The sequence below is a fragment of the Cyprinus carpio genome, chromosome B11 (genome assembly GCF_018340385.1).
Source record: "Cyprinus carpio isolate SPL01 chromosome B11, ASM1834038v1, whole genome shotgun sequence".
Classification (NCBI taxonomy): Eukaryota; Metazoa; Chordata; class Actinopteri; order Cypriniformes; family Cyprinidae; genus Cyprinus; species Cyprinus carpio.
This window is the reverse complement of record NC_056607.1, coordinates 9,665,005-9,677,582: the sequence shown is the minus strand read 5'-3', so window position 1 is coordinate 9,677,582 and position 12,578 is coordinate 9,665,005. Positions and strand designations below refer to the sequence as shown.

The following is a 12,578-nucleotide window of genomic DNA, read 5'->3' as shown; positions in this document are numbered from 1 at the left end:
CTAATACAGCAGCACTGACCCCTCACAATCATGAGCACCGGTGATACTAAAAGAAATAGGATTAGCTCTAACCGCTCAGAATCATGTGTGCTGCTTATATAAAAGGGATTAGGATTAGTCCTTATTTTGCTCAGTTTCTCCACTTCTTGCCCTTCTGAGCAAACTCCTCTCTCTCAGCAGATAGCCAGCTAACAGGAAACCTTCTCAGAATGTTCTCTCAATGGTATAAACAATGCTTAAAATAGATGATAAAATAGAATGTGGATGGAAGTATGATAAACCCTAGTTCTCCAGTTTCCAGAATCAGCCCCTGCTGTCAGTCCCGTACCGAACCCTCTGACCTGGAGACGTTTGACTTTGACAAATCTGCGCTTCGGCAGGAGAGACAGCACTCATGGCGTCAGCGCATGTTGACTGCTGCTCCTCAACTATTTCATCAAAAATACACCAGAGGCAGCTGTTTTGGGTTTGCTGACATCTGTTCTCTGTCATGCTGCAGTTTGATGGGCACGAAGGGCCAATTAAAGATGGCTCTGTGGCTGCTGCAAAATGTTGCAAAGCTTTGGTTGTTTGGCTATTAAAAGTCAGAAAACTGTGACGCTCCCTGAGCAAATTATTTCTTTGGTTCAACACAAAATACAAATAATTGATTTTGACTAATTAGGCCTATTGATTCCTTAATATTTAGAATTTTTCTGCAGTTTTATTAACTAAACAAATACTGCACAAATAATGAATATAGCTATTAAGCACCACTGTTTTCAGATCATTATTTAATACTGCATTCTGCGAAATGGACTGATGCATAAAATAAAGTCAATTATTAAACATAAAAAATTAAATACACTACCGTTCAAAAGTTTGGGGACTGTATGCTTTTTTTTTTTAAAGAATTGAATACTTTATTCAGCAAAGATACAGAAATTAATGAAAATTGACAGTGAAGACATTTATCAAATAAAAAAATAAATTATATTTCAAATAAATTGTTCATTTAAAGTTTCTATTTATCAAAGAATCCTGAAAAAAATAAACCAAATATCACAGTTTCCACAAAAATTTTGAAGTAATATTTATACAGAATACAGTTATTTCAAAGTGTAATAACATTAAAAAAATATTTTATGTTTTATTGTATTTTTAATCAAATAAATGCAGCTGAGGAATCTTAACAATCCCAAACTATTACATTACATACAAATACATTTCCCATATAAATTACATTAAGATCAAAGTGAAAGTATTATTTAATAAACAGCGTACCATACCTACAGCAATTTTTAATTCTACTTCCCTATATTTGCATTCAAATTTACAAATTGGATCCTGTTTGCTGCTCAGTTCAAATTTAATTGAAATTCATGAACTAATCTGGAATTTAAGAAGCATTCATGGTTTAATTCTGAATACTTGCATGCAATAACCTTCTGCATTTGCCTGAATATGGACTGAATGAGCGCTCAGTAATTGTCAAGTTCCTAGTATGCATTTAAATGACATTTGATGTTAGTTGAGAGGAATATGCCTGTTGCACATCACTTATCATTTCCTGTTATGTAGAAATGTGCTAATAAACAGTCACATGCCAGCATGAAGTGAGATCAGATGGTTTGTGAGAGTAGCCTCTATATAAATCCCACAGCGCTATGAAAGCAGCACTCAGGTACTCACGGTTGCGTTTGCTTTCCTCATCATCCTCCTCATTCTCAGGGTCGATGTCTTCGGCTTGTGTGATCCAGTCCAGATAACCTTTCAGATCTTCCTCCAGCTGCTGTTTTTCCCGTAGCTTCTGGAAATCCACACAAGCATACAAATTCACACTATCAACAAAGAACTCCCTGGGATCAGAAAAGCACAGTTTTACTCTATCAGTACACTAACAGTCTTCAAAATTTACAATGGCCCACAAAATGTATTTAGCATTTAACCTAAACCACACTTTAAAAAGTGTATGAATGTTATTACAAAGTAAAATATCAAACCAAGCAACACTGAATTTCAGAAAGATGGCACATTTCAAGCATAACATTTCACAAAAAGACATATATATTGAACAGAGGTTTTTAGACAGAGGGTTTTTAATTTTTATTTGCAATAACATTTGGGGCAATTCCAACTTTGCAAGGGCATTCTGGCGCTTCTGACTCACAGCCTGTAAGTACATTTACATATTTAAAGAATTTGCCAATGATGAATCAAACACGAGCAGTGTAGAGCAGCACTTGTTGTTTGTCGTTTCTCAGATCACAAATGCAGACGTGATTTTATGTTTAAGCAGCGCAATACGCAACGCAACGTGTAAAAAGACAGTATAAGTCATTATAATCAGTAATAATGTCCCCACTGGATGCAACAAATGCCTCATTTATAATGGGTTTTATTGTTTTTGTCTTGTCACGCCAGGACACACGGCATCACAGTATGTTAAGGGGCGTAACATTTCCGTCACACGCTTGAGGTATTCGGCCAATCACGATGCACTGGATAGCTGGCCAATCAGCGTACACCTTGCTTTTCAGAATGATGAGCTTTGTAAAAAAATCGACGCTTTTCAGATTATTAAGCATAATTAAATAATTATAAATTAATATATATTTATTTTATTATTCTGCATTATTTCAGATGATTTCTTAATATTTATATTAACATAAAAATATATAAGTATTTTATATTTACATTATTTAAATTAAATAATAATAATAATAATATAAAAAGCCGTTTAAAAATGTATTACATGTACACTAAAAGTAGGAGGGGGCAATGGTTTGATTCAGGACTTTGCTAGGAGGTTGTGGAGAGGTCACTCGTTGAATTAAAATCAATGAGATTTCTTCACAAGTTTTAATGCCACAATGTTTAATATTCACTCAGAAAATTTATAACACTTCTTTCCCAAACAATGTGCAAAAATCATGAAATTATTCATGTGTATAACACAAACTGTTAGAGTTCCACTTCAAAATATAACGCCAGAGGTTAGGGGTTTGATCAAATTACAAGCTAATGCGCGTTCACCATATTAACATACAGCTAAACCTAAGTGTAAACACTTCAGTGTCCTGCCAGCAGGGTGCATGCTTGTCCACAAAGGACATCACACACAAACGCGCTGGAAAGGTCATACGATGTGTGTGGCATCCTTAATAAAAATGACATAAGCACAAAAATGGAACCCAAACCTAATTTCGAAAGATTTCTCGATCTGCAAATTGTGTATGTTGCACCACGGGCACAACGTCTGAATCTCTCCTGGTGGAATATTAATAACCCTTCAGCTCTAAGAAATGGCTTGTAGGACTTACTGACACTGGAAGGAGATTAATTTCACCCTTCTGGAGGGGGATACAAAATTTGTGCCCCCCCTCTGAGGGAAATTAAGAAGGAGAGGAAGAATATGAGAGTCATTAGTTATCTTTCTGATGTAAAAAAAACAAAATAACAGAATTGAATTGAGTCACCCTTTCTGGCTCAAGTCTCCTTCCTCTCCTCCATCTGCCCTTCCTTTCACTGGCTTACTCTCCTCAAGTTCTTTCCGTCTCTTTCTGTCTTAACTAATCTCCATATTCTGTTTAAAAAAGTTATGATAAACCTATGCATGTTTCCTAACCTATATTGAAGTCTGAGGTCAGTAAAATTAATACTTTTATTCAGCAAGGTTGATTAAATGTGATAGTAAAGATTTCTATTTCAAATAAATGCTGTTCTTTTTAAACCCTCTATTCATGAATGAATAGAGACATATTAAACCTAACAACTGTTTTCAACACTGATAATAAAATAAAAAAAAATGTTTCTTAAGCATCAAATCAGCATATTAAAATGATTTCTAAAGGATCTTGTGACACTGTAGACTTGAGTAATGATGCTGAAAATTCAGCTTTACATAAATGGAATAAAATATACATTTTAAAATATAATAAAACAGAAAACAGTTATTTTAAATAATGATAAAAACAATATTTCACAATATATTTTGATCAAATAAATGCAGCCATGTTGAGAATAAGGGTCTTCTTTCAAAATATGGCCTTACTTACAATATCCTAATGACCTCAAACTTTTGAACAGTGTATTTAAGTGCTGAACTGCTAAAACATCTTAATGACAGATGGGCTTTTTTATGTTTCTGCTGAATTAGCACCATTCACCAGCTTGCCCTAGTCCTGTAGTCTAAACTATTTCATTTCTCCTCCACGACTTTCATGAGTCTGAATCACTTCCTCTCTCATAGTGTTTCATTCTGTCCTTCAAACCGTTTTATTTAATAATATAATCAGTTCAGAACAATTCAACCCAGCAGACGTGAGGATCATTTCACAGCACACAACACGTCAGAAACACCTGAAACCTGAAGAAGAAAAAAACCTAGAAAGACACAGTCATGGAAAAAGGATTGCAGGCATCCAAAGCAGATGAATCTTTAATTTCACCAATTTACAATGAATCTAAATCTGTTTCAGTTTTCAGAGAGAGTTATTTTAACATCAATTAGAATGAAAATAATTTCTTTAATTATTATCAATACTCAGGACATTACATGACAAAAAGTTGCCAATTTAAGCAAATTCACTCTAGTTTTATGAAAAATAACCAGATAAGTTTGCAATTCTTGTCCATGACTGTAGTATTGATCCATAAGGAAAAACCCCACATAATACACCCAGAAAAATAACCAACACAAAAAACAAAACCACAACAATCATAACAACACACAATCTCTTACCCGCTGAGTACACCCAGCACAAGATTCAACACAAAAAACGAGCCCAGAATGATCAGACTAACAAAGTAGATCCACGGCGTCTCCCAGCCAATGGCGTCATTCACCTACAGGGGCCCAAACAGGACGGTTAACCCACAGAGAGAGGCTCCATTTAGCTGAGAGAAACTCCAGGGATGGAGTTCAGTCTCAGGAGAGAAAGAGAAACTGGAGATCAGGGGCAGTAGTGAAGAGAAAAGAGGAGCTGCTCACCCGCTCAACACACCCAGAACCAGGTTCAAGACGAAGAAAGAGCCGAAGATGACCAAGCTCACAAAGTACACCCAGGGCAGCTCCAACCCCATAGCATCATTCATCTGAGAGAGGAGAGGAAAGATGAAGAGAAAACGAGGTGGAGATCAAGAGAGAGACGGCTGAAAGCTTAAGTATGAAACAGAAACTGTAAGGAGAAGGTTAAAAATAGAGCTAGAGAAGACATTATCCTCAAAATCAAACTGGATTTCAGTTTTAACACATTTAGATGTTTTGAATAAATACCAGAAGGCTTTCACAAGTATAACTTCTAATAAAAAATTTGAGTGTAGGTTGAAGTCGATATAAAGGAAAGATGAAGGACAAGTCCCACACACTGGCCATAAGCTTGCAAAAAGTATAGTATTGAACAAGTTAGGTTTCAAAGACCTTTGTCAGGCATTTTCTTTAAATAAATACATTTATATCTATCTATCTATCTGTTAAATTTCAGAAACCTTTGTAAAGTTTTTTTTTTCTTTATAATAAATCAATTAATCAATTAATACAAAATTAATTTAAACACAATCTGTCTCTAGTATACTAATTAAATCAATAAAAACTTTTTTTAGGAGGCAAGCTGCACTACCTTGCTTCCTGCATTATGCATATTTACATGTTAAATTTGTGCATGTGAAATAAGCAGTTACTATGAATTTTGGGGGTGATTCACGGGAAATCAATGCTGAAAATCTAAAGTTAATACCGCTGTAAATGAACAGTGTGCCGTGATGAAAAGGAGGAACGATTTTCCACCGGATGATGTGAAAGGTGGGTGGATCTCATCAGAGCACACTGGTCAGTCACAAACCCTTGAGTTCCCGCTTCAGTGTGTGGGCTGCTAGTTTGAGCTTCTCACACTCTCCTCAGAGCAGTAATGACTGAACGAGCCCTTCATCCTCTCTACACAAATATAATTATTGATTAACATTCATTATACAGTACACCAACAAGAAGACGTGCTAGCTAGGATGCGACAGGAAATAGCATGCTAATACTAACCCAGTAGAGCACATCTGTCCAGCCCTCCATGGTAATGCACTGAAACACAGTAAGCATGGCAAACATAAAGTTGTCGAAGTTCGTGATGCCTCCGTTTGGGCCGTGCCAGCCCTCCTTACACACAGTGCCATTAATGGGGCATGTGCGGCCATGACCGTTTACGGCACACGGCGCGGGTTCATCCTCTATTATATCTGCAGAAAGTGGAGAGAATGTCAAACCTAAACACGCATAATAGCTATAAACCCTAGTAAAAAATAAATATACTAAAATGTATTTGAAATACATTTATTTCATGTTAAGTATACTACAAATACATATTAATGTACTTAAAAATACTCTGCAACTGTACTTTTAGTATACAAAACTGGTATACTTACAGTCTGCTAAATTGGAACAACTAATTTTGTAATTAATGCACTTCAATTGTGTGGATATAGTGCTGAAGTCCAATTAAAGATAAACTGAAGTATATTTGATTGTGCTAAAGTAGAACTATTGCAAGTACACTTAAGGTACACTTTAAATATCTCGCATTAATATTATGAAATGTGCATTGTGCACAAGTGGTACTCCAAATAAAGTTAAATGAACATTTTTATATCAGTTAGTTTCCAGCGATATGTCAGTAAATATGTTAATAGATTTGAATTATACTTTGTATGAAATAAATGTATTTTAAATATATTACAAGGGAACACTTTCCAACATTAATATGAATCTCAATGTGTTGAAAAGATAAATCTATATAATATCTACACTGTAAAAAAAACGATTTTTGTAGATCATTTTGAAATTTAATTGAGATTTCTGAGGGAAAATAATTTCTACACCATTTTTTTTAAGTGTATGTATCCTACATTAAGATAATCCGATCTAATTGATTAGTCCAGTTTTATGCAATCCCATCACAAAATCACTTTTTTGATGTGCATTAAGGAATTTATTTGGTAAAAGTGTTTTCATTGTAGTTTATTTGCTTGTTTTCTTACCAGATAAGAAATTTATCCTACTTAGTTGAGCGCATAAGATTCTTATGCACATTTTTAGAATGTATGTGCATAAAAATAGGTGGATGGAAACATAACTACTGGTAATAATAAGAAATGTTTTGCTCCAAAACTCTGTGTATATTTGCCTTACAGATACGATAACATATCTATAGAGAGTGAAACGTCTACTTTCAAATTAACCAATTCAAATGGAAAACAATATTCTCAGATTATGTAATCCATGTGAAACATGCATACAGCCATATCACTACTGCGGGGATTACTTAATCTAAAAACAAAGAAAGCGCTAATGTATCAATACATTACTAAAATGTTAATGCAGCCTCCTTACTTTTTTCCCCTGACACATTCATATTCATTACTTCTGCCAGTGCGCTGTGGCAAGCTTTATGCGTGTGATTGAGTGCTCATTAGGCTATGTAGGCAGTTAAAGGCTTATTATAATGATTTAAATGGTTTATTGATAAATATGCGATTAGTCGACTAATGCTTTAAATGAACGACTACTAGTCGACCAGAAAAATCTTTAGCTAAGGGCAGCCCTAGTTTTTACTGCATTTTTGAACAAATAAATGCAGCATTTGTAAGCAAAAGAGACTTCTTTCAAATACTTCTTTTTTTTTCTTTAAAATCTTACCGACCCCAAACTTTTGAACAGTAGTGTAACAGAATTTATGTCGCCATAGAGGTTAAACACACCTGTCCCTTGAAAGTAACAGGTAGCGTGCATTTTTCCAATGAAAAGCTCCAAACCGATGATGGCGTAGATGATGATAACGAACAGAACCAGCAGGGCGATGTGGAGGAGAGGAACCATGGCTTTAATGATGGAGTTCAGCACCACCTGTAAACCTAGGGATATGCAGAACTATATAAAACCACATGTACATACACACAAATTGACACATTCACATTGACCGAGTGTTCACTTGGGTGCATTTAAGTCCAAACGTTCACATCTAACTCAGAGTGCATACACACAGACACATACTAGTGTCTTCAGGGCATTGAGTTTGACAGTTTGTTCTCAGAGAACGTTCCTGAGGGGATGCAGTAAGGAATGCTGCGCTTTTCCTGCCATATGGCCACATTATGCGCCATCATCTCTCACCCAACATCCACCCATCAGCGGGGGTCTGGCGCACTGGGGACTCAGAAGGGGATGCTGTCAAAGTGCCTCATGATTAGTAAACTACTATACATATTTCTAGAAAACTAATAGTTGTGGACTGTCTGTACGACTAGACGACTAATCAGTCTTAATTAGAAGTCTTGAATATGTAATCAGCTTCACCTAACCTTTACTGAACTTCTTTTTTCCCTACAAAATGGTTTTTATCTTGCTAAACCTATATGACTAAATTTAGACCTATGTCACTCAAAGCTTTTATCATTAAATAAAACTAAAACCATAAAACATTTTTGTCACTTGAAACTAAATAAATGTTAACTAAAATAAATAATTGTAATAATCCAGTGTGATTTGTATATGAACAAGGAGTCTAACAAAGGCAAGTTTCTCTGTTTTTAGTTTAACTTAAAGTAATAATAAAAAATATTAATTATTAAAAATTATTAATAAATATATGCAGACATATTTAAAAATATAATAACAATGTCACAATATTAGCAAAATTACAAAACACACAACACAAACGATTTAAATAAAAACAAAAAATACAAATTTAAATTAAATAAAAAATAATAGTCATCAATGATACTAAAATAACAATGTCACAATATTAGCAAAATTACAGTATATCTACTGTAAAAAGTGGCAACCTACAACTGTTACCTTAAAGAGTCATTTCCACCTGATTTAACCTTTAAAAAAAAATTCTTTGTGTAGATTATTGTATATTGGTAGGTTCAGTTAAGTTAAATAATATTTTTGACTTCTAGAAAACCAGTTAAATTAAATTTTCAGTGTACTCACTATAATTGAAGACTGTAAAAAAAAATGGAGACTACCATTATGTATTATTAGTAGCAGCTGATGACTATTTTTAACTCACTGGGCACCCCTGAGACCAGGCGAAGCGGTCGCAGCACTCGAAAGGCTCTGAGGGCTTTGACATCGAAACCTCCTGGTTTCCCTCCATGGCCTTGAACGGATGGTTGGCTTCCAACAGATTCCTTCTCCCCATCTTTGGTCAGAACTTCCAAGACAACACTAAACAATCTGGAGGAAAAAAGAACAATGAACCAGACAAATAACTCATCCACACCACAAAATATCAATAAAATATAAATAAAGAAATATATATGGGTTGGTATCTTTACCTACACATTTCAATAAATGTATTTACTGATTGTTTCTATCCTACAAACCTCAAGTAAACCAAACCAAATGCTTTGTTTAAGACTGATTAAAATATAGATAAAATTAAAAGATTTCAGTCTATGTTTACTCTAATGCATTTTATTTTAAAACGCATAACTTTTGCTATGGTTACGCCTGTCGTTTACACTAGTCCGGCGTTTTCAACCCTCGAAAACCTCGAGATTTTTGAAAATGCTGCAGACCCCGTTTTAGTTTGAAAAGTCTGGGGATGTGTTTCAGTGTAAACTGACCAAAACGAAGACTTTTGAAACCGATTGCCTGGCTGCCCACATTCGCTCTGCGTATCCTTGATGACCGTGTAAACAATATTTTCCTCAAAATTCTATAAACAATACCCCATAATAACAATGTGAAAGAAGTTTGTTTGACATCTTTGCAAATTTATTATAAAAAAATCACATGTACATAAGTACTGTATTACCAGCCTTTGCCATGACACTCAAAATTGAGCTCAAGTGCACCCTGTTTCCACTGATCATCCTTGAGACGTTTCTACAACTTGATCGGAGTCCACCTGTTGACTGGACATGATTTGGAAAGGCACACCAGTCTACAGTATATAAGGTCCCACAGTTAACAGCGCATATCGGAGCACAAACCAAGCCATAAAGTACAAGGAATTGTTTGTAGAGCTCAAAGACAGGATTATATTGAGGCACAGATCTGGGGAAGGGTACAGAAAAAATTCTGCAGCTTTGAAGGTTCACAGAAGCATGTAGTCTCTGTTACCCTTAATGGAAGAAGTTTGAAACAACCAGGACACTTCCTAGAGCTGGCCTCCTGGTCAAACTGAGCAATTGATGGAAAAAGGCCTTGGTTAGAGTGATGACCAAGAAGCTGATGGTCACTCTAGTTGAGCTCCAATATAATAAAATGAGATAATAAAAACCAAAAAAATCACAAAAATCACAACAACAACTACATCGATCTGGGCTTTATGGCGGTGTGGCAAAAACTCAATCCTCTCCTCAGTGAAGACACATGAAAACACACTTGGAATTTGAAAAAAAAAAGACTCATAAGAGTAGAAAAAAAAAGCTCGATGCACCAAAATATTGAGATAGCCTTAATAAATAAATAATAAATAATAAAAACCTAGTCCAGAGTATTCAGAACCTCAGACATGGCAGAAGGTTTACCTTCCAACAGGACAATGACCCTAAGCACACAGCAAGAGTGGCTTATAGGCAACTTTGTGAATGTCCTTGAGTGGCCCAGGCACCCTGGGATTGAACACAATCAAATATGTCTGGAGAGACCTGAAAATGTATATATATATATTATTATTATTATTTATTTTTTTTATGGTTAAGTTAAAATATTATTGCAACTTTAATACATTTAATTAACAACAATACTTGTTGTGTGTGTGTGTGTGTGTGTGTGTGTGTGTGTGTGTGTGTTAGTCGCAGAAAAAATAAAATTCCACAGGCGCAGTCAAGCAGTCCATGATGGACAGATTGTTAACGGCTGGTCTATGGTAATACATTACATCCAAACACTCGCCTATCATTCATCTAACTCAAATATGGCTTATCATCTGAAATATGTAAATATTAGCATCTTTACATGGCTGCTCAATCTAATGCTATTGAAGAAATGTGCGCTATTGAAGTGTCTGAGCGAAGTGTGAACTGTAGCGCACTCACGGCAGGACAGATGGAGGCCCCGGTACACTCACTTGCTCTTAGGCAATAACATATAAGGGCTGGTTTCACAGACAGGGCTTAGACTAAACCAGGATTAGGCCATAGTTGTAATATTATGTTTATGTTATATAAATATCTGATTAATCTCATATATGATGCGTTTCCTTGAGTTAAATAAGCTGCCAGCAAAGCGCTTCAGTTTACTGGGGTTCATTCAGCTCTTCAGCAACATTGCACACAGCTTAAACAGAAATGTTGCTATTTGAAACAATTGTAGCTATTAATTTAAGATACTTATTTTTCTAAATCATTGATATATTATTAATAATAACCACTACTTTTATTTTTATCTCATTATTTTCATATGGTTTAATTAAAATCATTTTACTATCATCGGTGCGGAGGCTATTCTGTTTAATTAATCCATGGCACATGATTATTATTTTTTTTTACACCTAAGTAATGTTGTCCAGTGACTTGTTTGCATTATTTTATTTATTTGTAAGGCTGCTTTATGTTTGATTTATGTTAAAGGGTTTAATAGCTTTTAATGGTGAGACTTTTTTGTAATCAGGCTCTCAAAAATTATATAAAAATTTGGATTTAGATTTATCGGCCAACATATCGGTTATCGGCTTTCATATATAAAGAATTATCGGTTATCGGACAAAAATTTTCATATCGGTGCATCCCTAGTTCAATTAGGACATTTAATTAATTTTTATAAATGTGCCTTAGAAAAAATAAAAACATTACTGGTGTGCATCTTGAGACAAACAAAGAAACTGATGTATTTTAACATGAGTCAGTGCAAGTTTCTTTCAGTTGAAACAGCTCAGATTTACATTTTAGTCTGGGACTAGGCTTAAGCCTTGTCTGTGAAATGGGGGGTTAGTATATAAAATCTTACATAGTATATAAAGTTTATAATCTTCAGAAGAAATCAGAAGAAAAGAAAATAATAACTTATATTTTATGAGTACAAATCTACATAAAATTTCTTATAAAAACTGTTACCTTTGAAAATAATACAAAAACTGCTTTAAAAAATTGCTTGTAATCTTAATCCAAAGTAGAAGGATAATATCAAAACATCTTGCCAAAACATAAACAGCAAGACATTCAATCCGAACAACATCAGGTGGCATCATCTGCTGTACACATGATAAAAAAAGCAGCATGCGATGACCTGAACTGACCATGGTGCACATCTGAATAATGATTTATTACAGGACCTCAACAACAGTAGATAAAACACTAATAAAAACATGTGTGACAAAAATTGTACTTTGAATGCATCTATCTGAGTATCGCCTATGAATCACCTATCTGTGAGTATCCTTGGTTAATCTTCACCTACAGAGGGGCTGCTGCGCGGGAGCTAAAGATCATGAGCGACAGCTCCGTGAACAGAGAGACGGATAGGTGAAGAGAGAGAGGGAGACAGCTCTTCTGCATGAGGCGAAATGATCGAAATGTGACCTAGCTACCCAGTGGACTGTGCGTGTATGAGTGAGATAGAGATGCTGATGAGGAAATACAGAGGAAAAAGACGAGAG

General features: G+C 35.0%; 1 protein-coding gene across 1 annotated transcript in view; it reads right to left on the bottom strand.

Annotated features, from left to right (window-relative positions):
- The window catches only part of cacna1da (calcium channel, voltage-dependent, L type, alpha 1D subunit, a), a 100,920-nt gene that overhangs the window by 48,877 nt on the left and 39,465 nt on the right, over nucleotides 1–12,578 (bottom strand). The window contains 5 exon segments of the mRNA XM_042733812.1: nucleotides 1,672–1,838; nucleotides 4,973–5,076; nucleotides 6,014–6,207; nucleotides 7,726–7,878; nucleotides 9,042–9,208. Coding sequence (XP_042589746.1) covers nucleotides 1,672–1,838; nucleotides 4,973–5,076; nucleotides 6,014–6,207; nucleotides 7,726–7,878; nucleotides 9,042–9,208 — 785 coding nt within the window.